This window comes from Drosophila simulans, chromosome 2L (genome assembly GCF_016746395.2).
Source record: "Drosophila simulans strain w501 chromosome 2L, Prin_Dsim_3.1, whole genome shotgun sequence".
In the NCBI taxonomy this organism is placed as follows: Eukaryota; Metazoa; Arthropoda; class Insecta; order Diptera; family Drosophilidae; genus Drosophila; species Drosophila simulans.
The window spans coordinates 16,184,104-16,210,491 of NC_052520.2; the positions used below are offsets into that span (position 1 = coordinate 16,184,104).

The following is a 26,388-nucleotide window of genomic DNA, read 5'->3' on the forward strand; positions in this document are numbered from 1 at the left end:
CCAGCAGGTTGTCCTCCACTCGAGAGTCGGCTCTTTTGGAGCGGTTCGGGTTTAGCTAATTGAAAGTCTTTCACCTTCATCAGGAGCCAAATGACGACAGCGATGACGATGCGTAAATGAGGTAGATCATGAAAAATGTTATGGCAATGTATGGAAGATTTAAAGTTGGTTTTTACGTTTCATTTATAGATCGAAGACACTAAAACTGCGTTTTAAAAATAATAAAATATAAATCTCTGAATAAATACTCTGTTAGTTCATTAGTACATTTTTATATGAGTATTGTAAAATGAAATTGTAAAATTGTAAAACTTTCATTATTAATATCTGTACAATAAATATTATTAATTATATATAACTCTTGTTTTTCAATCTTCCCTTTGCAATAAATTTAATTTTGCAAGTAAAACAAAAGTCCAAAACACTCACTAAAAACGTGAAATACTTTGCCATAAAAAAGACCCCTAAAAGTTGAGTCACGGCAATTCGTGAAACTGTATTAGCTGACAGGGCATCGCAAACAAACGCAATAAAGTCGGAAAACATTGACAGGAACTACGTAATGCCTGAAAACCAGATAATGGCATCATCGACAGAACAGTGAGATAAGCAAAAATACAGCAGCTGAGCTATAAAGCTTTTGAACGAGATTTCAGTTGCTAATTATCAGCCATAAAGTCAGGACGTGGTCTCTACCAGAAGATGAGATTCCAGTTGTTTTATTTACTGGGCTTGCTCAGTGTGACAAGCCTGACCCATGCTGCCAACAATCTGGTTTGTTATTATGACTCCACCTCGTATTTGCGCCAAGGACTGGCCAAAATGCATACCAACGAACTGGATTTGGCCCTGCAGTTCTGCACCCATTTGGTTTACGGATATGCGGGCCTGAAGTCCGGTACGCTCGAGCTATTCAGTCTGAATGTGGACCTGGACATGTTCTACTACAAGGACATCACCGCCCTGCGACAGAAGTTTCCTCAACTGAAGATTCTCCTCAGCGTGGGTGGAGATCGCGATGTGGATGAGGCCCATCCCAATAAATATGTGGAGCTTCTGGAGGCGAATCGCACTGCTCAGCAGAATTTTATAGACAGCAGCATGATTTTGCTGAAGCGAAATGGATTCGATGGCCTCGATCTCGCGTTCCAGTTGCCCCGCAATAAGCCCAGAAAAGTCCATGGATCCCTTGGAACGTACTGGAAGTCGTTTAAGAAGCTTTTCACTGGTGACTTTGTTGTGGATCCCCTGGCGGAGCAGCACAAGTCACAATTCACCGATCTCGTGGGAAATATAAAGAATGCCTTCCGATCTGCCAATCTGATGCTGTCTCTGACAGTCCTGCCCAATGTGAACTCCACATGTAAGTTTAATCCAGTAAAAATAAAACTTGTTAAATATATATTATTTTTGCATATAGTAGGAACTATTTTATTAACCACTTCCTTATCATTCTTTTCGTTAGGGTACTTTGATGTCCCCAAACTGCACCCCCAGTTCGACTATATAAACCTGGCGGCCTTCGACTTTCTCACCCCACTACGAAATCCCGAGGAGGCGGACTACACAGCTCCGATTTTCTTCCAGGACGAACAGAATCGCTTGCCCCATTTGAATGTTGAGTTCCAGGTTAACTACTGGCTGCAGAATCATTGTCCCGGCCAGAAGTTGAACCTGGGAATAGCCAGTTATGGCAGGGCTTGGAAGTTATCGAAGGAATCTGGACTCAGTGGAGCTCCCATTGTTCATGAGACATGTGGAGCTGCACCAGGCGGAATACAAATCCAGAGTGCTGAGGGTTTACTCAGTTGGCCAGAGATTTGCTCCAAGTTGTCGCAGAACGCATCCGCTCAATATAGAGGAGAACTGGCGCCGCTCCGCAAGGTCACGGATCTCACCCAGAAATACGGAAATTACGCCCTCCGGCCAGCGGATGAGAATGGAGATTTTGGCGTTTGGCTGAGCTTCGATGATCCGGATTTTGCTGGAATAAAGGCGGTCTATGCCAAGAGTAAGGGACTCGGTGGAATTGCACTTTTTGATTTAAGTTACGATGACTTCCGTGGACTTTGCACTGGCCAAAAGTACCCCATTGTGCGGTCAATTAAGTACTTTATGGGATAAATAATTTGCTTGTTATTGCTAATAGCCTAATATTTTAAGTTTTTTAATAAATGTGTCATTTGAATTATAAATATTGAAACGTTTTTATATTATTACATATGTTTGCAGTTGAAAATACTATTTAATAATTGGGAAAGCCCAAATTAATTCCAAACACAAATCATTAAGGAAATGGTTTGTAATTTAGTAAAAACCCACAATAATATGTTCTAAGCGGATCTGAAAATTCAATAAACAATCCCAGTCATTCGGTGATTTGCTAAACAAAAACTGAATTCTATAGTGCGTATGATAAACTAAATCAAGTGGTATAGACGGGTATTTCCACCGCATTTAGTTCTATATATGTACACTTGCGAAACAAATCAGAAACACTGTTTTCGAATTCTAATCAGCAAGCGCGTTTCAATGTTTTAAGATTATTTGCTTGTTTTTTTTTAATTTTAGAGGTCTCCTCGTTATGACCCTGCGTCTGCCTCGTCGCAATCGTCGTCATTAACTTCTGTGTACACAATTAAGTCATTGCGAGAATAAGTAAGACAGCAATGAAATGAGCTCGGTTTCAGATCGGCTTTCAGACCGCTCTTAAAGCTCCGCTCAAGCTTTTTGTCGTCGGCTTGGGGCTGGGGTTTTGGTTTCGGTTTCGTTTTCCATTTCGATTCCAGTCTCAGTTCGATTTCATTTGATCTGCTCTGCGGTCGTGCCTATAGAGATATATCCCTGGCACCATGAAGGCGTGGATCTGGTTTACGTTTGTCGCGTGCCTCTTTGCGGCAAGTACAGAAGCTGCCTCCAACTTAGTCTGCTACTATGACTCTTCGAGTTACACCAGGGAAGGTGAGTGAGGGGGTCGGAATACTCCAGAAAGTGAATATGACAAACAAATAATATAGATCACAAAACTTAGATCATCGATGAGGTTTCGATGATGTTGTTAAATGTTCTATATAGCAATCACACACAGAAAATGTTACAACGTAGAAACATTTTAGTTGTTCAAACAGGTCCCATTTAGCACTAGTGTATTATTAGTATTACAAACTAAAATGTTGTTTACCTGTTTTAAATTTTTTTAATCAATGAAAACTGACCGGCATACGTTTTGTGAATATATACACTTGATTATCATTTAAAATTCTTTATGAAAAGCTTTGAAGAACAGTAATTCTGGTTAAACTTTATTTACCAATTAAGTCACGTTTGAACTGAACAACAGATTTGGTAAATAAAAAAATAAGAAGAATTAAAGAAAATTTTAAAATATTAATAATTTATTCAAAGCTGACCTATAAAAACGTGGAAATATAAAAATTTGATTTTATCGAAAAAGCCTACAAAAAATCCGCCTATCTTTTGAGTAGCGTGTGCCAAATTTACAGACGAATAAAAACAAAAGCATGCTAATCGAGTTACATAACCATTTCTGATTCAAAACAAAACTCGGATTTAATTCAATTCAACTTGCAGTGCTTATCGCCTGGCGAACGAAACAGAGAGATAAAGAGAGCCAAAGCTAGTTTTATAGAGGTCAGTGGCTTATCCGGCCAGTTTATTTCTTTTTCAAAATAAAACACAGAGACTGGCTCTCCCGCAGAGTTTGGCTCGCAAAGCGATAAAAAGCAGCAGTTTTGATCGGATTAACAAGCTAATTTGGGCGGGTGTAACTTACCAAACAAGAGTAATGGAATGAATTCTCAAAATATGGCAATTAGTTGATTATTTTGGTATTGGGCGAGTTAAGTCTATATTATTGAGCCGATCCCACGCATTCGAAATGAAAACCAGAGCGTTCAACACACAGCGAGTCCAGCACGACAACTGCCCCGCCAGCGGACGCTGACTTGGCACCAGCGATCCGAGCAAGTGGCACCAAGTGACTCAGCAGCGCTGCACAGTGTCCTCAGGATAGGAAAAAAGTGAGCTAAGAATTAAATCGTACAATAGATGCATTCGATAAGTAAATAAATATTTAAGTCTCAAATTTAAATTTGTAAAAATGTTTAAAAAAGGAAGTAGTTAAAATGTTGATTTGTTAACAGCTCAAATATATGTCCAGAAAATAATATTTTCCAATTCAATTAAAAATCTGTTGTTAAAAAATACCAAAAACTACGTCCTAAAGGCTTTTTGAGTATAAATTAGTATACATTTGAAACCCAAAAGTTCATTTATAAATTCTGTTTTCAAATAACGTATAATTTAATATTTTTATATATATGCAAATGACTATACTCGACCCACTGTGCTCCGCACCCGAGTCGAACAATAATAAACCGCTCGCTGGGCTCACACTGTTGGCGTTCAATTAAGCCACTGAAGTCGACGAGACAATGGATCAGCATCCGAGAAGGGGGTGCTGGTCAGGGGAGATCCGCCGATCTCCGCTCTCCGGTAGTTTTCAACGAGAGCGAGAGTGTTGGGTGTCAGATCACTGTGCGCAGATAGTGTCCCACAGCAATGACCACTTCGAGTCTCTGGGATTATTTGTTATTCGAGTGCAACTCGTTGTACTTTTCGTGCATACTAAATATGCCATCTTTTGAATTTAAACTGTGTTTTTTACAGGTCTGGGCAAGCTGCTCAATCCCGATCTGGAGATCGCCTTGCAATTCTGCAGCCACTTGGTCTACGGCTATGCTGGACTACGAGGTGAAAACCTACAGGCGTACAGTATGAACGAGAACCTGGACATCTACAAGCATCAGTTCTCCGAGGTTACCTCCCTCAAGAGGAAGTATCCCCACCTGAAGGTTTTGTTGAGTGTGGGCGGCGATCATGACATCGACCCTGATCATCCCAACAAGTATATCGATCTGCTGGAGGGCGAGAAGGTTCGTCAAATTGGATTCATCCGATCGGCCTATGACTTGGTTAAGACCTACGGCTTTGATGGATTGGATCTGGCCTATCAGTTCCCCAAGAATAAGCCCAGGAAGGTTCACGGTGATCTGGGACTGGCATGGAAGAGCATTAAGAAGCTGTTCACCGGCGATTTCATAGTGGATCCACACGCAGCCCTTCATAAGGAGCAGTTTACCGCCTTGGTAAGGGATGTAAAGGACTCCTTGAGAGCTGATGGATTCCTGCTCAGTCTGACTGTGCTGCCCAATGTAAACTCAACTTGTAGGTATTTCGAAATAATAATCATATTTAATTATACTTTAGTTTAATTATGACTTTAGGGTACTTTGATATTCCCGCTCTGAATGGCCTGGTGGACTTTGTGAACCTGGCTACCTTCGATTTCCTGACACCAGCTCGTAATCCCGAGGAGGCGGACTACAGTGCTCCCATCTACCATCCCGATGGATCAAAGGATCGCTTGGCTCACCTTAACGCTGATTTCCAGGTGGATTACTGGCTATCTCAGGGATTCCCATCTAATAAGATCAATTTGGGAGTTGCCACCTATGGTAATGCATGGAAACTTACCAAGGACTCGGGTCTCGAAGGAGTTCCTGTGGTGCCGGAGACAAGTGGACCAGCTCCCGAGGGCTTCCAGTCCCAGAAGCCCGGATTACTCAGCTATGCTGAAATCTGCGGAAAGTTGTCCAATCCCCAAAATCAATTCCTCAAGGGCAACGATTCGCCACTGCGAAGAGTTTCTGATCCCACCAAGAGATTCGGGGGCATAGCTTATCGCCCAGTGGATGGTCAGATAACCGAGGGCATTTGGGTGAGCTACGATGATCCCGACTCCGCCTCCAATAAGGCAGCCTACGCCCGTGTCAAGAACCTAGGGGGCGTGGCGCTGTTCGATCTGAGCTACGATGATTTCCGTGGACAGTGCTCAGGCGATAAGTATCCCATTCTGCGAGCCATCAAATATCGTCTATAAAACGAAACACGACATTTAATACTTTAAATAAACAATTATTCAATACATATAAAACCTAAGACATTTGTTATGCGTAATACCAAGGGCTGTTATCTCTATAAAAGTTTAAGCTCTGCTTAAACTTTATTATTCATATTCAAAACAAATTTTTAGGAGCTTGTATATACATTTTATTTATCTGGCACTTATACGCTATGTACCCCTTTTCATTGGAAACCTTGAAAACATATAATTATAAATCTGCTTATGTGCATAGTAAACTCCTCCGCAATCCCTTAAGCATTTAAAAGCTAAATATTTACACATTTTTGGGCATGAGTAACGAACAGTAGCGACCTTGCTAATTCGTCAACACCCTATAAAGTGCAGACTTATCACTGCCCGTGGAATTAGCCTATTTAAACTATGAGTCGGTGGACATAATCTGGAGAAAGACGTAAATATAATCTGTCCTTTTTTTTGTGTAAATTACCGAGCTGAGAGAGGTGATCTCATTGAACCCGATGTCAGCTGGCACTTGAGACAAACAATTTCGTTGAATTTCGTTGATAATGATACCCACGAACTGCGTTTGCTATTGTTCGTCTGGGGTTTTCGATTCACTACGGGGAAACGCGCGGAGGTGGTTCCACTGAAAAGCTCCACTGTGCCCATATTTATTCCAATTCCCGTGCTAAGTGACATTTCGAATTCAGTTTGGTTTCGCATCTCGCCGGCGACGGACCACATTGCGAAGTAGTGCCTAAGTCCAAAAGTATATAGTATTTGTTTTGACTTCGTAGAGCTCTCTGGGTTCACATATCGCTCTGCAAAGATGACTGGCTCTCTTTGGCTCAGTTTGGCACTGAGTCTGGCGGTTTTGGCTCAATTTAAAGTGAGCGCCGCTCCTAATCTGGTTTGTTTCTATGACTCGCAGGGCTCTCAGCGTCAGGGTAAGTATTCCCAATTGGGGAACCTATTATTTGTATAGTTAAAGCTACATTTGTAAACCCCATTGTAGGCCTGGCTCAGTTTTCGATTACCGACATCGAGCTAGCCCTGCAGTTTTGCACCCATTTGGTCTACGGCTATGCGGGTGTTAATGCCGATAACTTTGAAATGCAGAGCATTAACAAGCGTTTGGACCTTGAGCAGCGTCATCTGGCCCAGGTCACCAGTATGAAGGAACGCTATCCCCACATCAAGTTCCTCTTGAGCGTTGGTGGCGATGCCGATACCAATGAGGGTAACCAGTATATAAAGCTCCTGGAATCGGGACAACAGGGCCACAGGCGCTTCATCGAATCCGCTCGAGATTTGGTGAGACGTTATAATTTCGATGGTCTGGACCTGGCTCTCCAGCTACCCAGAAATAAGCCACGCAAGGTTCATGGGGATGTTGGCTCTGCCTGGAAGAGTTTCAAGAAGTTCTTCACCGGCGACTATATTGTGGACACTGAATCGGAAACGCACAAAGGACAGGTGACTGCCCTGATCAAGGATTTGAGTGCCGCTCTGAAACAAAATGATCTGCTGCTCAGTCTCACCGTTTTGCCAAACGTTAACTCCAGCTGTAAGTATACAAACGACAGGCAATTACTTTGTTTATTCCGACGATCTGGTGTAATTTGATGAGTCAGAAAAGTTTTTTATTTGCGTTGGGTATCGATGAAACCCACTGATATAACCAACTTTGTTTAATTGGTATACAACTGTTAATTGTTTTAGAAGCAGCTGTTGAAACAGATTGGCTTAGAAAGTAGCAGGGAATGAGTTATTATATAATAAGTGCTAATGTATTTCGGAACTAATAATTCAGTGCATCTCTTTATTTTCTAGGGTATTACGATGCCCCGTCGATCGCCCCAAGCCTGGACTTCATCAACCTGGGAACTTTTGACTTCCTGACCCCGCAGCGCAATCCCGAGGAGGCCGACTTCTCGGCGCCAACATATGAGGCAGTTGGACAAAATCGTTTGGGCCACTACAATCTGAACTTCCAAATGGAACACTGGCTGCTTCAAAGAGTGCCGGCTAATAAGATAAACATTGGCATTGCCACCTATGGCAGGACGTGGAAGATGAGCAAGGATTCGGGAGACTCTGGTATGCCAGTGGTCTCCTCCACCCAGGGACCTGCTCCAGCTGGACCTCAGAGCAAACAGGAGGGTCTGCTCAACTGGGCTGAGATCTGCTCACTGATGCCAAACCCCAGTAACTCCAATGCCCGAGGTCCTAATGCTCCGGTGAAAAGGGTTGTGGATCCCACCAAACGTTATGGCAGCTACGCCTTCCGTGCCGCCGATGAAAATGGAGACCATGGACTGTGGATTAGCTATGATGATCCGGACTCCGGCTCCAGCAAGGCTATGTACGCCCGGGCAAGGAATCTCGGTGGAGTGGCTCTGTTTGATCTGACCCAAGACGATTTCCGCGGTCAGTGCACAGGCGATCGCTTCCCCATGCTGCGCGCCATCAAGTATCGACTTCTCTAAGCCGACTTCTCTAAGCCAACATCTCTAATTCAACTATCCAGACCAGACCATAAAGACATCTACAGCACGCAAATGTCACATGAAAAGTTGGGGAAGCGGAGCTGGAAGGGAACAAATGTCACCCTTTCGGTGGCTAAAAGGCCTCCTTCTGTGTCTGTCCCTTTTTGCAAATTAATTACAAAGTTGTAAACTAAAATGCACCGCAAATTAATTCGATGGGCTTGGTCCTCAAATGGGAAGGGAGATTAAGGAAACTGATATGCACTGAGAGAAAAGAGGTAGTGCCAAATGGAATGTAATTCTATTACATATATTATTCTATATATAAGAATAATGTTGTTATTACTATTTTTTAGTTATGTTTGCCCTCTTCATTCATATACAGGCAACGAAAGAGTTTTTAAAATGGCTTAATATATTTAATATTTTCTGATTGATGCCTTTGAACAATGTCCTTTCAAAGTTTCTTCGTGATGCAAATGATAGCAGCTATTAATTTATTTTTTTCAAACACTGCCCGGGTTCCCATATTTTTTTATATGCATCGTTACCCTGCTCTCCCGTTTAATTGCCCCTTTTGCATTGAATTGTTTGGCGCCCACGTCTGGGCGAATCGGTCGCTTTATCATCTCGGACCCATCTTGGTCAAATGGCATTTTGCGGTGGTTTTTTCTTTGCCGATTTTCCTCGCTTTTTGTGCCCCAGCGAAGATTTACAGATTTCGCCACTGAGTTCGAACTGCTTAACTTGGCTTTGTGTAATTGGCGCTACAAACGCGACTGCGAAAAACTCGATCCGCGATCCATATGCGTACTCCACCATGGCTGGACCTGCCCCCCTTTGGGCTGTGTGTCCCCTGTTTACAGAATTGCTGACATACCACCATGCAAAGGCTGCCACTACAGTGAACTGTGGCCACAAGGACCTGGATCGGGGGTGTCTGGGCCGACTGCCTCGACTGGCGACGACAGCAACACGATGTAAGACAACTAAATTAAGTTATTGTTTCTTGGCCAAAATCGACGAGCCTAATAACTTTGGTATACCCTTCTATTGGGTGTGGTAAGTCAAGATAAAATATCTAAAATTTCTCCATGCTAAGGTTATGAAAATATGAATAAGATAATGAAAACAAGGATTTCATTCGCTATATAAAAATTTAATGGATGCAACTTTTATCGAAAAGTATTTAATATAACGCTATAGGTTTCTATGTTAACCGCTATGTGCTTAATCTGAATTAAATCTCGCTAACAAAAGCTTACATTTAAATATATTATTCTTTATATATTCGAGATATTAAATCAACAAACCCCGAACTTAAGTATCTCTTTATCTAATAATCTGTGGCCAGCTGGAGAATTTCGAACTTATGAATACGCCGTGTGACTGGGTCTCCCACACTTACTCTAGCCACTGTTAACCAAATTCAAACCCTTGGAGCCAGCTGGAAGTCCTAGTTGCTATCTAAGCGGCTTATCTGGGAATCGTGATCTTATTAAGCTGACTATACACTCGGAAATTATTTGCAATTGGCGCAATGCCTTATTGGAATGCAAAATATGCCATTAGTGGCAGAAGTCGAGACTTGGCCAGCCAGAGGCAGCTTCCCAGACTGCGAGTTAAGGGCCCAAAGGGCATGGATTTTGGTTAACTATATGGGATCGATGGTGACAGGGAAGGGAGTGGGCCAGAGCATGCCACTTGCATAGCTTACAAGTTGTAAACACGGCATTGTTTTGGCCACCGTTCCATAATATATCCCAAAACAGAACTAAAGTCGCAATGCACTTAGGAGGAAACTTTAATAAAATAATTACAACAAACATAAGAACTGTAAGTTATTTAATTCATAAGAAGTTCTATAATCCTATGCATTTAATAAAATGCAATATACATAAATAATTAAACTATTTTTCCAATTATCTGGGCTAAAATCTGGGTTATTGCTGTATAATGCATTTTTTAAAACTCACCCCTTTCGAAATATAGAAATAATCTGATCTGTTTTACAAAAAAGTGCTTAATATTATTTAAAATATTTTTAATTTTTACTGTTTATATTTTTGAGTGTAAACTACTTGCATATATCGTTGATCGTGTTCCTAGGCTGCGGACGAGGACGAGGACAAAGCTGCGGACCAGCTACCGGATTTCTTTGGGCTTGTCGCCCCATCTAATTAAGGAGCATTTGGTCCATGGCGGCGTCTACAAGATCTGTTCATGATTATTGCCCCGGTCCATATCGCCGCCTGGAGCTCCCTGCGAATGACAAATATGCTGCCTTGCACCAGGGATTCCAACTGGGAGTCAGTAGCGACTTCTGTTGTCTTCCAAGGAAGCCAGTCTCTCGCTGGTCTTTAAATAAAGATATTTTCGCCCTCATTACGCGCTGTGTCCTTTTGTTTATTTGCTGTGGTTTCGATATACCCACTGCGCCTTTTGCAGTTTGCTTTTTTTTTTGGTAGCCGATGAAGTGTCGCTGATTGCGCGTTGCATTGTTTTGGCCGGGTCGAAAAGGCGATGACGGCGATAAGGAATTGCATGTGGACTGGTCAGGGATTTGGGTTTGTTAGCCAGCGATATGATAAGCTGACCGTACCGATAAAGATTTCCTTGGAAAAGTTGCTTTAGTTTTTGCATTCCGCTACATTTGGTATTAGAATGACTAAGTATCTCAGACTGCGACCTCTCAATTTGGCTTATATCCACAATGAACTTGTTTTACTGCAGGCCATTTCCAGGTCTCATTCTCCTTTTTCTCCCACATTGTTATCGCCCTCTGCTTGCCTTGAGTTTGCATTTTTATTGCTTTGTTAATTTTAAATAAGCCACGCGACTTTATGTTCGTATATCTGAGTTCGTACAAGGCAGTCGTCGTCGTTAAGGGACTTCGTTAGAGAACCTGAGAACTGTGAACTTGAGAACTTCAGCCACCAGGCCATTCCGATTGAGCTGTCTTCTCCTGCTGTAGCTCCTCCCGGAGATCGTTCTCCATCAATTGTCAGCGGGTTGTCACACAAAATGATTTACAGATGACGATCACTGACTTCGACCATGGCCAAGTGGCGCCACAACATCGAGTCCAACTTGTGGGAGAAGTTGGTAACATAATACCACTTAAAACTAAAGCACTTCGAATGCTCTGCACTTGATCATAAACAAATTCGAACCAGATTCATAATAAACAGCACATAACCAAGTTTTAGAAGTATTCAGAGCTACAGACATAAAGCTAACCAATAGATACTAACACACTTTGTTTAGTATTTACTTTAAGTTAATATCCTCTTAATTATCGTGTTGACTTTGTAGATGTACCTTGCAATTCCTTATAGGGCATTCAGTCAGCATCGTGCAGAGCGGAGATACGTTTATAGATTTTTAACGCCCAGATCGTGAATTCGTCTGACCACAATTATTTTGAATTCCAAAATAAAAGGCTCCGGCTTTGGCTCCATTCTGCGCTCCTTACTGTTTTGCCTTTGTTTTTATTCATAAACAAGCGACAATAAAAATGTGCCATAACAAGTTAAGGTTATTCTTGTTTAACGAAATAAACAACTCATAAAATTATGCTACACAAAAAACAACGACAACAACTAAAACATGAAAGTTTTGTTTATATTTTGTGTAATTTTCTGTTCGCACCAATTAAATTCAATTAGCTGTCAGCAGCAGAGGCGACTCTCTATATAGACCGATGTGATAACCCGACGCCCCGACATATATGCATATATGTATATAGACATCGTTGTGTGTGTCTGCGGCTAGATGTAGCGCCACTGCCTCATAAAAGGTTAGTTTAAACAAATAAACACGTGGAATTTAATGAAGAAACGTGTGTGGCTCCATGAATTATATGGCTTTCGATGGGATGTGAAAAAATGCTGGAGAGCGATCGAAACTAAGTTAATAAGTTAATACTATAAGTGGGCACATTTGAATCTGTAACAAATTTAACTATTTAAGAAACATAAAGATACATTTATATGCGAATATTTCGCAATTTTCAATATAGATAGAGCTCTAGAAAACCAATTCTACATATTAAAATACTCAAGGCTTGTCCAAATTGTGCTCAACTTCTTTTAAATACTTAGACTTTCTAGATATATCGAAATCGCACCGTATTACAACCTAAACAAAAAAGCAGCAACAGAAATAACAAATAAATTGCCAAAGACTTGTGGTCACCGAAGAATGTGCATAAACTTTTGCAAAACTTTTGATTGCGGCACTAAAATGCCAAAATGCCCTGCCAGCCGCCGACTGAAGAAACGTGTGAAATTGCATTTGAATCGAGGCTAAAAATGGAAAACTGGAATATGGGGACTACGAATCGAAAAGAATTAAGAGGGCGAGGGGGATGACGACGCGCCTAAAGCAAACAAATAAAACGCTGCAACTAAATGGCCAACTAACAGCATCAACAGCAACATCAACATCGCATCGACTGGCGGCACGCTTTAGAAATTTAATTAAATCGTCGGAGAAACAATAAAAACTTCAGTACGGCACACACACATCGAGAGTCCACGGGCCGAGGATTTTTATTACGCACTGTGAGCAATAACTCAAAAAATACTTGCCCCGTGTATCATTAAAATCAAAAATCACCCACGCTGGGTGGGATTTCGATTTGGACTTTCTAGGGGCCAACTGGCACTGTTCTCGGCTGGATCGTGCAATTTGCCATTAAAAATGTTTAGATGCACAAATAAACACTAAGCGGGCAATCGTTAAAAATCGCCCCGTTCCCCCTCCTAAATAGGCAATTCCTCATTTAGCTTGTAAACAAAGTCGAAATGGAAGGGAATTCGCTTTGGGGAGAATTGGTTTATTTGATCTACAAATGGCCTAAGCTCGAAAGAGAGCTCTTTACTTAATTTTGATTATCAAATGCCTTGAAGAGCTCTATAAATTAGGCCTTAAGTAATTGCTAAGCGAATTACTGCAAAATCCCAAAAACATGTAATTATTGGTTTGAAAAAATTATATTCTTTTGAACGTCACAAATTTACTCCAAATTGTAGAACTTCCGATACATAATAAAATCATTTCCCATCAACTTCATAACTCAATCAGTGCGAACGCATTCTTATCTCTCCCCTCGCATGGCAGCAAAAAGAAAATGGACCAGTCCATACCCCTATTTTCCATTCCGAAAATTAGTATGCAACCCTTTTTGTTGGCTGATAGCAAAAAACGTTAATGTCAAACGTGGTCTAGCGATACGTCATCGTGATTTGGCAAATTTGACAGGCGAAAACGTCGAAAGAATGGTAAATCGTTCGGGAAATGGGAAAAAGGGGAAGTGCTGTTTGCATAAATTGCTTAACAATTGGGAATGTATGCATGTTTAGCCTTGATTCATTCAATCGGTTTTCTAACTGACAGCAGCTGAAAGATTACGCCAATGATTTGCCAAAAAATCAAAATCAACAGCAACTGCAACACTTTGACATCATCAGTTTCAGTTGCAGGGGCAGGGGGCTTATCCCCCACATTTATTCTCGGCTTGCGTGTCCAGAAGAGATTCCTCATTTAGTCGCAAATCGAACTGCCAACTTGCCAAATTGAAGAGCGTGTGCGTTGTTGCTTTGTGGGCCAAAACAGTTGGACAAATTGAATCTACAGATTCTCAGGCAAAAAAAAATTGAATTATCATTTGCCGGTGCATCACATTTAATTCGTTTTGGCGCTGTACGCGTGCGCACGCAAATCCCCAGATCCCCAACTGGATACCCCTCTTCATACTCCACAATGGATAAGAGGTGACCGCCTGCTGGGTAACAAACACAAGCGACTGACATAATCGTGATATATTGACACGCAGCCCAGTTGCAAGTTCGTCTTGTCTCAGCCAAACGAAATCGAAATCGATGGATTGCAAGCTTCGGAACATCGAGGCACAGCTTCCTTGAAAAACAAGAGAGACTTTATATGTTTATCCTTTATTAAAAACCAAATGATCTGGGCATAAAAAACACAAAGGAATATATGATATACACAAGAAAACAGTTTAAATCCTGCAGGGATCAACAGCAGTGGGTATCTGATATTCGTGGCACTCGACTTTAACTTTATCCTTTTAAACTATAGTTTTTGATTAAGTAATATACTCAATTTTGCATTTATAAGCTGAATAAATTAAGTTTGACTCAAATAAACTCATTGATTTCCTTTAAGCCCGACATTTTGACATATTTTTTTATTGGCCATCACTAAGCCGTAGCACTTTCAATTTAAATTTAACTCTGGCTCAAAGTCCCTGCATCCCCCTGCCCCCTCGAAAGCCATCCATCACGCACACACTCTCACGCGCATATGGCAAATAAAAACGTCATCGATCAGAAGCTGGCAGGACGCCCAATACTATGCAATATCCGTGTTTTGGTTGATGAAAATAAAATTGAAAAGAAAATCGCTGACAAATTAAAATGCAGAGCCAAGTGTGGAACTGGCGCAATGGATTTTCAAAAAAAGTAAAATAAAATAAGGAGAAGGAGAAAAACCGATGACGAATGCCGAAAGAATTAAGATGGATCACATGAATGGATGACGGCTAGAAAAAGTAAAAGGACAACTGCTGGAGGAAAAGGAAAAGAATCGAAGAGTTGAACGCGCGCACAATGGATAAAAAAGAGAGAAACCAGAAAACCGAAAACAGAAAAACATCTTCCAGATATTCACAATAATGCCATTTGGCAGTCCGTCGAATCGGTGATTCAGCAGTTTAGCTACCTACTACTATATCGTCATGGTCATGTCACTCACTCAGTTTATAAATCCCAAGTCGGGAACATCAACGGCAGAAGCAGCGGCAGCCGCCAAAAAGAGTTTGAATTTCAAATTGAATTGAAACGAAGTAAATGACGTTGAAAACTTAAAAGCGGGGGGAGCAACGGCGTCTGGATTTAAAATGCCTTAATGGTTAATATAGCAATGAGTCTCGGGATCTTGTAAAGTCATGGCGCCACAAGAAAACAGTGCCCTTCGCTGCGCTTCCCATCCCTTCTATGCAGCAACGAACTAAAACAGGATATGAGCGTGGCAATGAGTAGCATGTGGCAAATCATTTATAATGTTGAAATTTTTAATAAATATTCTCGCATGGGAAGATGTTCTAGCCCGCCCAATCCAAACCCTTTGTTGGGTGCTTCTTTAATCAGCACAGGAATCTGATACTTGTACAAAAGGATTTTCTTTGTAAACACACTTCCTGAACTTTACCCAGCAACCAACCAAGGGGCCTTACCCCCCCTGGTATTGTATGGATTGTGCGCATATTTACACATATGAAAAACATGTTAACCAGAAAATTAATTATAAAATTTTCAGAAACCTTAACAATGTCTACAATATGGCGTTGATTTTACTCAAACAAAAACTAACTAACTGCTGCTCGACAATGGGTGTGCAAGAGTATAAGATGTTTGAACTTGCATGAAGTTACAGGATCCCAAAAGGACATCTTGAAAATTTGTAAAATTTTATTGATACCTTAAACAGTATTTGCTTCTAAATAAATGTGAAAAGGGAAGTATATATAGCTTAGAATTATGCTAACTATTAACTTATAATTTAGTTTAAGTGAATTACACAGTGTTTTAATAGGCATGTTCACTTAAAACAGGTTAAAAATCTTCAAAAAACAATGGCACGTATTTGAAAAAGTCCTTGACCAATACTAATACTAAATATAGATCTTAAGCTCTATCGAAGTTTTTTGAGGAGATTAAATGCGCCTGTCACCCTGTATTCCCGGTGTTCACGCCAGAAGGGCGCAAACAGTTGAGCGGCAGTGTAAGCGGCCAATGCTTTTACTCGAAGCTCCTCCACGGCTCGCAAGCACCGCTGCTCGCGCTCTCCTTCTCTTCTCTCGCTCTCCTCCCTTCCCGCAAGGTATTCACCACTCCGCGGTCCCGCGGTATTGCTACTGTTAATGTTAAGGTAGTCTTAAGTTACAAGTGCGCGAATAAAGACCGGAATTCTCGTGAAGTCGATCCCGAGTGTTTCATTACAGGGAAAAAAATCAGCAGCAACCGCAGCAACCCACACCCAGGATTTTTCCGCCCACTCCATTTCATGGTCCTTCGAGCCGGATGAGCTCTGATCCTGCCAGCGCTCCTTGCGGAAAATTCAAGATAAGTACGGCTTTAAATTCTATTCCGTCCGTGGTCGCCATTTTCGTTTTTCCAACGGCGTTTATTCTTTCCGTCCATCCGTATCAAGTGAAAAGTGAAAATATATAAGTACATGCGCCCAGCCACCGTGATTACTTTTTTTTTAAGTGCATAAACAAGCACTTTGCCAATACCGGCCTCCTAATTACGGTGCTCCGCTGATATCCAAGCGCATGTACACACATATATACACTGTCCAAAATTCACTGTTATCGTCCGCTGCTAAACTGCTGTTTTTTTTGTGTGTGCCTCAATAAAATATACAACCCAATACAAATAAAACTAAATTAAATTAAATATACACATATATATTAAATATATAATTATTGTAAATTAAATATAAACATACATATATTCACCCAATATATTCACATACAAAATATTCCAAATAAAGTTCACATCCACACAAATACCCATAGCCATATACACACACATTACGACATATCCATTGTCAGACCTAGCTTCCAACGATATTGACATACACACAGTCGCGACTTACGCAGACTTTCCAAGTGCAAGTTCTTTCGTCTCCTCTTTGTTCGTTATTGCCCTGACAAAAACCAGCGCATAGCGACGAGAGAATACCCTATTGTCGAGACATAAAATAAAATAAAAAAAAGTCCGACGATAAAATTTAAAAATAAATAATTTAATAAAAAAAAAAAAAAGGGAAATAAACGATTGTTTTAATTATTATTATTATTGATTATTATTTAATAATTATTATTTAATAATTATTTAACCCAAATAATAATTTTTTTTTTTTTTTTTTTACAAGCTATTTCTGGCTCCCATTTCTGGTTCCTAAATTAAAATAATAAAATTGTGGTCCTAAATCCGGTAGCTATTTTTATAAATTTAAACTTGAATTTTCTAGCTATTTTCCATATATCAGCTATTTTTTTTTCGGGATTTCCAGTCGATAGCGATTTTTTATAAATCCTTGGCTATTTTCCAGACTCCAGCCGGTAGCTATTTTTATAAATTTAAACTTGAATTTTCTAGCTATAGCTAGCTATTAACTAGCCAATTTCTAGCTATTTTCTAGCTATTTTCTAGCTATTTTCTATATATTAGCTATTTTTTTGGGATTTCCAGTCGATAGTGATTTTTTTTATAAATCCTTGGCTATTTTCCAGACTCCAGCTGGTAGCAATTTTTTAGCGATTTTTTCAGAAACGTCAATTCATAGTTTTTGTTTTTATATAAATTTGAGCTATTGTTTTTCTGGACCACCAATATAGCTATATCTTCTTGTGGACTTCACTCTAGCTGTTGGTTTTCTTTTGTGAATCCTCCTAGCTATTTTTTTTCACACTGAATTTTAGCTATATTGTGCTTCATTTAAGCTTTTTTCAAGTTGATTGAAGATCTATTGGGCCTTATTTCACAAAGACTGCGATTTTTGTTTCTTTCGTGCTCCAATCTCCAGATCCCAATTGCAACTTTCTCCCGAATTCCGACGGGATCCTTTGTCTATCCAGATTTTGGTGCCCTCCGTATCTGGTTCTTTTTTTCTCAATTCCACATTTTTTTTTTTTTTGTTTGCGGCGTGCAGGCCTTCTTGACTTCCTTCTCTTTGGGCATAGCTGAGCATGCCCCTAGAGGGAGACAAGAAAAAGACCACCGCACCTGGAAAAGAACAAAAGTTCAACCCGCAATCTCCGCTATCCACTCGCGGTAAGCCAGCACCCAAGTCCGTTAGTCCTAGGGTCAAACCCGCGACTCCCACTCCGAAAGCAAAGGGTTCGCCATCGACCAGTTCGAAGACAACTCCTAGGTTGGTCATTTCCCGACCAGTGACGCGAGCGTCTAGTGAGTCTTCTCTATCGAGAAAATCCGAGAGTCCCTCCGCTGTCGGGACTGATTTCCTCCGCGTCACACGCTCTAACACAAGAAAAATGGCATCCTCTGAGCAGCCAACGCCCGCAAACGCAGCGTTGCATAAATTCATCGCCGTCAGCGATCGCGTAAGCCTTTTCGAAGCGAAGATCAACACTCCTGATCAAGCCTCTCCGTCCCTACACACGTTACAAGTCCGTCTGCAACAGGTGCGAGCCTTATGGGACAAAGTGGAAAGAGAGTACGAAACATGCTCTGACCTAATGGCCCAAGAAGGATCCCTCGACACAGTGCCTATTCTCCAGGCCAAATATGACTACTGCTACTCAGTATACGAGTCATGTGCAGCACAAATTGGCGAAACAATCGACAGAGCAACGCCTCAAGTCGCGCAGGCACCCTCTCAGCCGCTAATTTCGTCCGGCTGCCGCTTACCTCCATGCGACACGGAAGTCTTCGATGGCGACTACCTCCGATGGCCCACTTTCCGGGACCTATTCACGGCAATTTACGTAAACAACCCCAGGTTGACTCCGGTCGAGAAGCTATTCCACCTCCTTACCAAAACAAGTGGCGAAGCAAAAGCCATCGTGGCGAAATCTCCTCTCACGAATGATGGTTTTGCTTCGGCTTGGGAGGCGCTTCGAGATCGGTTCCAAAATAAGCGACTTTTAGTCAACAGCCAGCTCAAGCTTCTTTTTAACTTGAGCTCAATTTCGCAAGAATCTGGTCATGCTCTAAAAGAGCTACAATCCACGATTCAGGGGTGTTTAACAGCACTAGAGCATTCCCAGGTATCCACAGAAAACTGGGATTGTATCTTGGTTTTCCTTTGCGCGAGCAAACTGCCCAAGCAGACCCTGTCCTTATGGGAACAGTCGCTAACTGCTAAATCCGAGATCCCAGCTTGGGAAGAAATGAATGCCTTCCTGAGCGAAAGGTATCGGACATTGGAAGCCATCGAAGATATGAAACCGACTCAGGCAGTTCCAAAAAGGCTTCAATCCTTCGAGACAAAGGTCAGCACCAAACAGAAAGGGTGTGACTTATGTTCGAAGGAGAACCATCCGGTAAGATTGTGCCCGCGTTTTCTTCAAATGTCTGTTGACTCGCGCTCCGGGTATATCAAAAAGAAGCAGCTATGTCTGAATTGTTTTGCCAGAGGTCATCAGCTACGTGACTGCACAAGCACGCACAGCTGCTTTACATGTAAGGGCAGGCACCATACGCTGCTGCATCGCAGCCCCCCAAATTCCGAAAATGCGAGTTTCTCAACCTCGCCCCCTACACAGCAACTTCCGAGACCCTCTAGCAGAAATGCATCGGCAAGCACCTCAGCGGTGCAAACTTTTTTCGCGTCCGGCACTTCAGCCGTCCTACTGAGCACAGCGATGATTGACGTGTGCCATTTGGGGATGAGCTACCGAGCCCGAGCCTTAATCGACTCGGGATCCGAGGCGACGTTCATTTCAGAACGCCTGTTCAACCTCATCAAGTTGCCATTCCGCAACACCCAGACCCAAGTCTCCGGGTTAAATCATTCAGTCTCCGCGAAGTCCTCGAAGCTGTGTCACTTCGGGATTCGCTCTCCTACTAAGCCAGGTCTACAGTTAGACACTGAAGCTTACGTCCTTCCGGAGCTCTCAGGCAAACTGCCCTCCTATCCGATCCCTCGGAATTCTTTGAAGGACCTGCCCGCACTCCGCTGGGCAGATCCTACCTTTTTTGAGAGCTCTCAAATTGATGTATTGATCGGGGCTGACATTCTACCATCCATAATGATGGATGGCACCCGACAAAATATTTGCGGCTCGCTCCTGGGCCAAGAAACTATTTTCGGGTGGGTGCTAACGGGGCCGATTTCCAAGGGCAAGCCGAAACGGGTCGCATCCTTCACGACCCAGGTGCATGAAATAGGCGACCCTGATACGCTCGACACGCTTCTCAGCAAGTTCTGGGAGGTGGAGGATCTACCAGTAAAGATGGTAAAAGAGTCGGACTCCTATTGTGAAAGGAACTTCCTCCAAACAACGACAAAAGACGCAAGCGGGAGATACGTGGTGACGCTCCCGTTCCGGGATCCCGAGAATATCGGATCCGATTTAGGATATTCAAGGTCCATTGCGCTAGCTCAGTTTCTTAGAAACGAAAATCGTTTAAAAAGAGACTTTCCATTAAAAGAGCAATATGACAGCGTGATCCAGGAGTACCTGGATCTGGGTCATATGAAAGAAGTTCCGCCGACTCACAATTCTCCATCGTATCATCTTCCTCATCACGCGGTAGTTAAGCCCGAAAGCACCACTACAAAGCTTCGCGTTGTATTCAACGCTTCAAGTCCGTCGGCAAATGGGACCAGCTTAAATGATATTCTTCATGCTGGTCCAGTCCTACAATCCGATCTAACGATCCAGGTCCTGAAATGGCGTTATTTTCAATACGTCTTCAGTGCAGACATCACGAAAATGTATCGTCAGATCTGGGTCGATCCGAAACATACCCCGTTTCAGAGAATTCTGTTCCGAAACAAGGAAGGAGATATCCGAGACTTCGAATTAAAAACAGTTACCTTCGGGGTCAACTGCGCCCCCTTCCTCGCCATTCGAGTCTTGCAACAGCTGGCAGAGGATATCCAAGTGCCATTTCCAAATGCCAGCCGCATCATCCAGCAGCACATGTACGTCGACGACGTTCTGGCAGGGGCGAATTCCGTAATCGAAGCCCAAAGTTCAATTCGAGAGTTGCAAGCAGCCCTAAGTGCCTCCGGGTTTCCGCTGAGAAAGTGGACCTCGAACAACAAAGGCGTCCTTAAAGACGTCCCGGCCGAACACCTCCTTCATAGCGAGTTCCTCGACATCGATGCCGAAAGCACGGCCAAGACGCTCGGTATTCGGTGGAGGGCAAAGTCCGACGAATTCTATTTCGTTCCTCCAGACATAGTTGTGGAACCCTCCTATACAAAGCGAGAAGTTTTGTCCCAAATCGCTAGGTTGTTCGATCCTGCCGGGTGGCTCGCGCCGTTCATAATCCGTTCAAAAATGTTCATGCAGGAGATTTGGTTGCAAAACTTAGGCTGGGACGATAAGCTTCCCACTGAAATGTGTCAGCGGTGGCAATCGTTTTTAGCCGAGTATTCCGACCTCAACCAGATCCGCGTTCCGAGATGGATCTGGTACCAGCCGGAGGTAATCATAGAGCACCACGGTTTCTGTGACGCGTCCCAGAGAGCCTATGGAGCGGCGATATACATCCGCGTCGAGATGGGGCAAAAGATCCTGACTCGCCTGCTTACAGCCAAAACACGAGTGGCCCCGGTAAAAACCGTCTCCCTTCCTCGGCTAGAGCTCTGTGGTGCCGTGCTGTTAACCGAAATGGTGACAGCAATCCTCCCGCACATGCCCTCCGCCAGTTCAAATATCCGCTGCTGGACAGATTCCACAATCGTCTTAGCCTGGCTACGAAAGCCTGCGTGCAACTGGACCACATTTGTGGCCAACAGAGTTGCCAAGATCACGCAGGCGACGCCAGTCGACTGTTGGGCACACGTTCGCTCAGAACAAAACTCCGCCGATCTAGCCAGTCGAGGCGTATCCTTACATGAATTGGCAGATAACCATCTCTGGTGGCACGGACCAGAGTGGCTGCAAGGGCCACGAGAGCTATGGCCAGCACAAAGTGACACTCTTCCAGTGACCGAGCTAGAGCAGCGCGCGGTCAAAGTGCATTTTGTCAAGGCCCCGTCCATCGACTTTCTCGAGCGTTTCTCCAAGTTGGACAAGGCCCTGCGAGTTCTGGTCTATGTTCAACGCTTCCTTAAACGCTGCCGCAAAGGTTCGTTCTTGCCCAACTCACGCCCTACAAGTGAAGAGATCCGAGGGGCAGAACGAACTCTGACCTCCATTGCGCAGCGCAGAGCATATGGCCAAGAGCTTCAGCATCTGACCGAGAAAAGGCCTCTTCCAGTGTCAAGTCCGTTGGTGAATTTGTTCCCGTTCATTGACCAACACGGCCTGTTAAGGGCGTGCGGCCGTCTCACTGCCTCCAAAACCCTGCAATATGATGAACGTCATCCGATTATTCTCCCCTATAACTGTAGACTGTCGCGCCTTGTCGTCCAATTTACTCACCAGATTACTCTTCATGGCGGTAGTCAATTGATCGTACGCCTGATCCGATCGAAGTATTGGATTCCTAAAATCAAGAATCTGGTGAAGGCTGTGGTCAATCCTTGTAAGATTTGCACGATTTACAAGAAGAGACTCCAAACACAGCTGATGGGCGATTTCCCGACAGATAGAGTCTCCTTCTCTAGGGCGTTCACCTACACGGGTATCGACTATGCCGGCCCGTTCGAAATAAAAAACTATACAGGGAGAGCGTGTCTCATAACGAAGGGATATGTTTGTGTGTTTGTGTGCTTTTCCACGAAGGCTATCCATTTGGAACCCACTTCCGATCTAACAACCGAGAAATTTCTAGCGGCCTTCGCTCGTTTCGTAGCGAGGCGCGGTTGTCCTCAACGGGTCCATTCGGATAATGGTAAGACCTTTGTGGGGGCGGCAACTTTGATTTCCAGGGACTTTCTCCAAGCCATCAAAGAGTCCGTGACTGATGCATATAGCCATCAGGGACTCGTATGGCGATTCATCCCACCCGGGGCTCCACATATGGGGGGTTTGTGGGAAGCAGGGGTGAAAAGTTTCAAAACCCTGTTCCTTAAATCGACGTCAGCCCGCAAATATACATTTGAGGAGCTGGCGACACTTCTCGCTAAGATTGAGGCTTGCCTCAACTCTAGACCCCTCTCCCCTATGTCCGAAGATCCCTCAGATTTGCTGGCCCTCACACCAGGCCATTTCCTTATTGGAGGGCCGTTGCTTTCCACGGCGGAACCCGAGATAAAGGGCGAAGCCAAGTCGATAATAAATCGATGGCAACACCTCAAGGCACAACATCAGCAGTTTAGTGCACGGTGGAAAGAGGAGTATCTTAAGGAACTCCATAAACGAAGCAAATGGCAATTTCCGACCAGGAATCTCCAAGCCGACGATATGGTAGTTGTCAAGGAGGACAATCTACCACCGCACGAATGGCGGCTCGGCAGAATCGTTTCTGCCTTTCCAGGAGCCGACGACCGCATTCGAGTCGTCGAGATCCGTACGTCTCGCGGCACCATAAAACGCCCTGTCCACAAGGTTATTCTGCTACCGATGGAGGACAAAGAGTCCTCCGTTCCTAGGGATTAGGGCACTTCCCCCATTCCGGGGCCAAAAGAGTAGTCGGCTCATACTAAGCTTCTTCATTTCTTTTATTGGCAGACTTACTCACTTCCTCCAATAATGGCTCCGCGACCTCGTGCCACCCAGTCGTTGGAAAGCAGACGTACTCGAGGTATCAAATCCTACCGCTGCCGAGTCTGCTCTGGAATCCATGCACTTCGGAAGTGCAAGAGGTTCCACAAACTGAGCGCTGAAAAGCGCCTTCGGGCAGTACTTATTAATAAGTACTGCTCGAACTGCCTCGCCCATCAGCACTCAGGAGGAGACTGCCGAAGCCAAGAGGGATGCAAGAAGTGTGGAGGAAACCACCACACTCTACTCCACATGCACGAGGTCCGTCCCGCTCCGTCCCCAGCAGCGCTACCAGCTCCGACGCGCAGAGAGCGCCATCCCGCTGCACCTCGTCCGGTCCGGATTTCCCGCATTCCGCCACCAGCCCCAGTCGCCAACAATCAACGGCGTCCGAAGGTCTCCGTCGCGTCTCCGGCGGTGGCAACGGGGCAGCAGAAGGCTGTTCCCATTCTGCCTACAGCCATCGTCGTGCTGGACACGGGCTCGAAGACCTTCGAGACCGGGGCCATGATCGACCCATGCATGCCGGTGAGCAGCATCGACCGGTCGTTGGCGGCTGCGTTCCGGCTGCCCATCGCCCGGCTGGGAGGCAACGAGGTCTGCTCGGTGACACTCCGGTCCCGAACAAGCACCTTCCGACTCAACGTCGTCCTGAAGGTCGAACCCAGCCTAAGGATCCGGACACCCATCCAAGCTCTGAGCGACGCCGCCAGGGCCAAGTTTGACGGTGTTCGTCTCGCGGACGAGCGCTTCCACCGGCCGGCCTCCATCTCCCTCGTGTTGGGATCAGATGTATATGCCAACTTGATCCAACCGGGGTTCCTAAAAATTGATGATGGCTTGCCCGTCGCGCAGAACACGGTGTTCGGATGGACCGTTTCTGGAGCGTGCACGGAATGAAGAGGCCGATCCTGATGTCTAGCCGGCCAGGGATACCTTTGCCTACGCAAGGGGGGGAGAATGTTCACGCCAGAAGGGCGCAAACAGTTGAGCGGCAGTGTAAGCGGCCAATGCTTTTACTCGAAGCTCCTCCACGGCTCGCAAGCACCGCTGCTCGCGCTCTCCTTCTCTTCTCTCGCTCTCCTCCCTTCCCGCAAGGTATTCACCACTCCGCGGTCCCGCGGTATTGCTACTGTTAATGTTAAGGTAGTCTTAAGTTACAAGTGCGCGAATAAAGACCGGAATTCTCGTGAAGTCGATCCCGAGTGTTTCATTACAGGGAAAAAAATCAGCAGCAACCGCAGCAACCCACACCCACCCTGTTTTCCGCCCACTCCATTTCACCCGGCAAACAAGGACTTTATTCCCACCTACAAGAGTTCAGCAAGTGAAAGCCATATACAATACACACTCTCAGACTTGCCACATATCTAGTTATAGACATTGCTTGATATGGCAGAACACAAGAACGGCAAGGGGCTGTGGGGGAAGGACCTTCTCCAACAAAAGGCAGAAAAAGTGCCCGTAATTCATACTTCCTTTACGAAAATTTACAATTTCTTTTCTCGGGCAAGAAATCCTCGGGGCCCGCCACCATACCAGCTCCCATATTCCGCCCACAAGCCAGCGGCTAAGCAGGAAGGATATGGATATTGTGCTCCTGCGAAATTAAACAAGGAACAATCGGTGGCAGGGAGTGCAGAGTGGAAGGAGGAGTAAGAATGTCAGGGAAACGTGCACAAGTTGCGGTTCGTTTTCTTGAGCCGGAAGAGGCTGGGAATGAATCGAATGTCTGAGTTTAGCGGATGCAAATCTTGGAGTTTTCCAACATGCGGGCAGATAGAGGTGGGTAGTCTTAAAAATATCTTATAAAGTGGTACAACAATAAATTATCTAAAAAAAAAATAAAAATCTTACTGGTATTAAAACTGATTGTTAAGATCCTTTAATAAATGTGTCTTCCCGATTCCAAACTTAAATTTAATCGGCCAACCAACTGTGGCCCACTGACAGCTGTTGTCACCTGTCTGCGACCCCAGAAACTGTAAATCACAAAAATAAAAGGCAATGAAAAATAAAGATGATAAAAAAAAGACGATGGCAGGCAGTGCAGTGAAATTATGATTAACATAATGTGTGGTCTGCGCCCACATAACGGTTTATATTCGGTACAGGGAACGGCAGACCCGCAGACCATACTATATTGTGTGGCACATAAATAACGGATCAGATTGCATTCACATAAAATGTATATTATATTTTTTTTCGCCAGCAAAATTATCATAATAAGAAAAATTATGAAAAATTATGCAAAGAAACGATGGAGGGAGGGTAGGTACCCGTTTGCTCGAAATAAAAGTATCGAATTAGCGAAATAATATCGGATAACCGCTCGCCAACTACTATACAACTACCACTACGACAAAAAAAGGAAGAAATCTGAAAAGAAATATAAAAATAAAAAAAATTCCACTTGAATTGTCAGCCGGCATGCTGGCGCTCCTTCAGCCGAAAACGAATCTTAGAGCGGCTGTTGTAATCATTCCGTGGATAGTTGCCAAAGTATCTATATCTGTGTCAGCTGCCAGCGAGAAAAAAATCAAACCGCATCCACACGTATGTATGTTATG

General features: G+C 43.8%; 7 protein-coding genes across 7 annotated transcripts in view; 6 read left to right on the forward strand and 1 right to left on the reverse strand.

Moving 5' to 3' along the window:
• Positions 1–3,954, reverse strand: part of LOC6732517 — a 48,434-nt gene extending 44,480 nt beyond the window's left edge. The window contains exon 1 of the mRNA XM_016178202.3: positions 3,794–3,954. The gene's annotated coding sequence lies outside the window, so the exon portion shown is untranslated. The remainder of the gene's footprint in view (positions 1–3,793) is intronic.
• On the forward strand, positions 643–2,195 carry LOC6732519 (chitinase-like protein Idgf1). The gene is made up of 2 exons (XM_002079602.4): positions 643–1,363; positions 1,466–2,195. Exons 1-2 carry the CDS (start codon positions 703–705, stop codon positions 2,122–2,124), a joined length of 1,320 nt encoding a protein of 439 aa, XP_002079638.2. The 5' UTR covers positions 643–702; the 3' UTR covers positions 2,125–2,195.
• Positions 2,771–6,016, forward strand: LOC6732520 (chitinase-like protein Idgf2). Its single transcript, XM_002079603.3, has 3 exons — positions 2,771–2,961; positions 4,690–5,247; positions 5,307–6,016. The coding sequence occupies exons 1-3, from the start codon at positions 2,853–2,855 to the stop codon at positions 5,960–5,962; spliced, it is 1,323 nt and encodes a 440-aa protein (XP_002079639.1). The 5' UTR covers positions 2,771–2,852; the 3' UTR covers positions 5,963–6,016.
• A 640-nt stretch (positions 6,017–6,656) lies between these two features.
• Positions 6,657–8,632, forward strand: LOC6732521 (chitinase-like protein Idgf3). The gene is made up of 3 exons (XM_002079604.3): positions 6,657–6,894; positions 6,963–7,514; positions 7,781–8,632. Exons 1-3 carry the CDS (start codon positions 6,777–6,779, stop codon positions 8,434–8,436), a joined length of 1,326 nt encoding a protein of 441 aa, XP_002079640.1. The 5' UTR covers positions 6,657–6,776; the 3' UTR covers positions 8,437–8,632.
• A 25-nt stretch (positions 8,633–8,657) lies between these two features.
• LOC120284254 lies at positions 8,658–10,821 on the forward strand. The gene is made up of 2 exons (XM_039291268.1): positions 8,658–9,498; positions 10,508–10,821. Exons 1-2 carry the CDS (start codon positions 9,086–9,088, stop codon positions 10,614–10,616), a joined length of 522 nt encoding a protein of 173 aa, XP_039147202.1. The 5' UTR covers positions 8,658–9,085; the 3' UTR covers positions 10,617–10,821.
• Positions 10,822–16,552: 5,731 nt separating this feature from the next.
• LOC120284604 lies at positions 16,553–24,789 on the forward strand. The gene is made up of 2 exons (XM_039292960.2): positions 16,553–16,590; positions 23,786–24,789. Exon 2 carries the CDS (start codon positions 23,807–23,809, stop codon positions 24,716–24,718), a length of 912 nt encoding a protein of 303 aa, XP_039148894.1. The 5' UTR covers positions 16,553–16,590; positions 23,786–23,806; the 3' UTR covers positions 24,719–24,789.
• Positions 19,859–23,004, forward strand: LOC123327073. The gene is made up of 4 exons (XM_044922443.1): positions 19,859–20,069; positions 20,649–20,749; positions 20,882–22,815; positions 22,968–23,004. The coding sequence occupies exons 1-4, from the start codon at positions 19,859–19,861 to the stop codon at positions 23,002–23,004; spliced, it is 2,283 nt and encodes a 760-aa protein (XP_044778378.1).
• Positions 24,790–26,388: the final 1,599 nt, after the last annotated feature.

What these genes read in the sequence shown, in the direction of transcription:
- LOC123327073 (XM_044922443.1), top strand. Translation starts at nt 19,859, where the DNA reads ATGATTGACGTGTGCCATTTGGGGATGAGCTACCGAGCCCGAGCCTTA. An exon ending in TCGCTCTCCTACTAAGCCAG is followed by an intron (nt 20,070 to 20,648) that starts GTCTACAGTTAG and finishes TTCCATTAAAAG; the next exon opens with AGCAATATGACAGCGTGATC. An exon ending in GGTATCGACTATGCCGGCCC is followed by an intron (nt 22,816 to 22,967) that starts GTTCGAAATAAA and finishes CTCGTTTCGTAG; the next exon opens with CGAGGCGCGGTTGTCCTCAA.
- LOC120284254 (XM_039291268.1), top strand. Translation starts at nt 9,086, where the DNA reads ATGGCATTTTGCGGTGGTTTTTTCTTTGCCGATTTTCCTCGCTTTTTG. An exon ending in ATACCCTTCTATTGGGTGTG is followed by an intron (nt 9,499 to 10,507) that starts GTAAGTCAAGAT and finishes TATATTTTTGAG; the next exon opens with TGTAAACTACTTGCATATAT.
- LOC6732520 (XM_002079603.3), top strand. Translation starts at nt 2,853, where the DNA reads ATGAAGGCGTGGATCTGGTTTACGTTTGTCGCGTGCCTCTTTGCGGCA. An exon ending in TTCGAGTTACACCAGGGAAG is followed by an intron (nt 2,962 to 4,689) that starts GTGAGTGAGGGG and finishes TGTTTTTTACAG; the next exon opens with GTCTGGGCAAGCTGCTCAAT. An exon ending in GCCCAATGTAAACTCAACTT is followed by an intron (nt 5,248 to 5,306) that starts GTAGGTATTTCG and finishes TTATGACTTTAG; the next exon opens with GGTACTTTGATATTCCCGCT.
- LOC6732521 (XM_002079604.3), top strand. Translation starts at nt 6,777, where the DNA reads ATGACTGGCTCTCTTTGGCTCAGTTTGGCACTGAGTCTGGCGGTTTTG. An exon ending in GCAGGGCTCTCAGCGTCAGG is followed by an intron (nt 6,895 to 6,962) that starts GTAAGTATTCCC and finishes ACCCCATTGTAG; the next exon opens with GCCTGGCTCAGTTTTCGATT. An exon ending in GCCAAACGTTAACTCCAGCT is followed by an intron (nt 7,515 to 7,780) that starts GTAAGTATACAA and finishes TTTATTTTCTAG; the next exon opens with GGTATTACGATGCCCCGTCG.
- LOC120284604 (XM_039292960.2), top strand. Translation starts at nt 23,807, where the DNA reads ATGGCTCCGCGACCTCGTGCCACCCAGTCGTTGGAAAGCAGACGTACT.
- LOC6732519 (XM_002079602.4), top strand. Translation starts at nt 703, where the DNA reads ATGAGATTCCAGTTGTTTTATTTACTGGGCTTGCTCAGTGTGACAAGC. An exon ending in GCCCAATGTGAACTCCACAT is followed by an intron (nt 1,364 to 1,465) that starts GTAAGTTTAATC and finishes TCTTTTCGTTAG; the next exon opens with GGTACTTTGATGTCCCCAAA.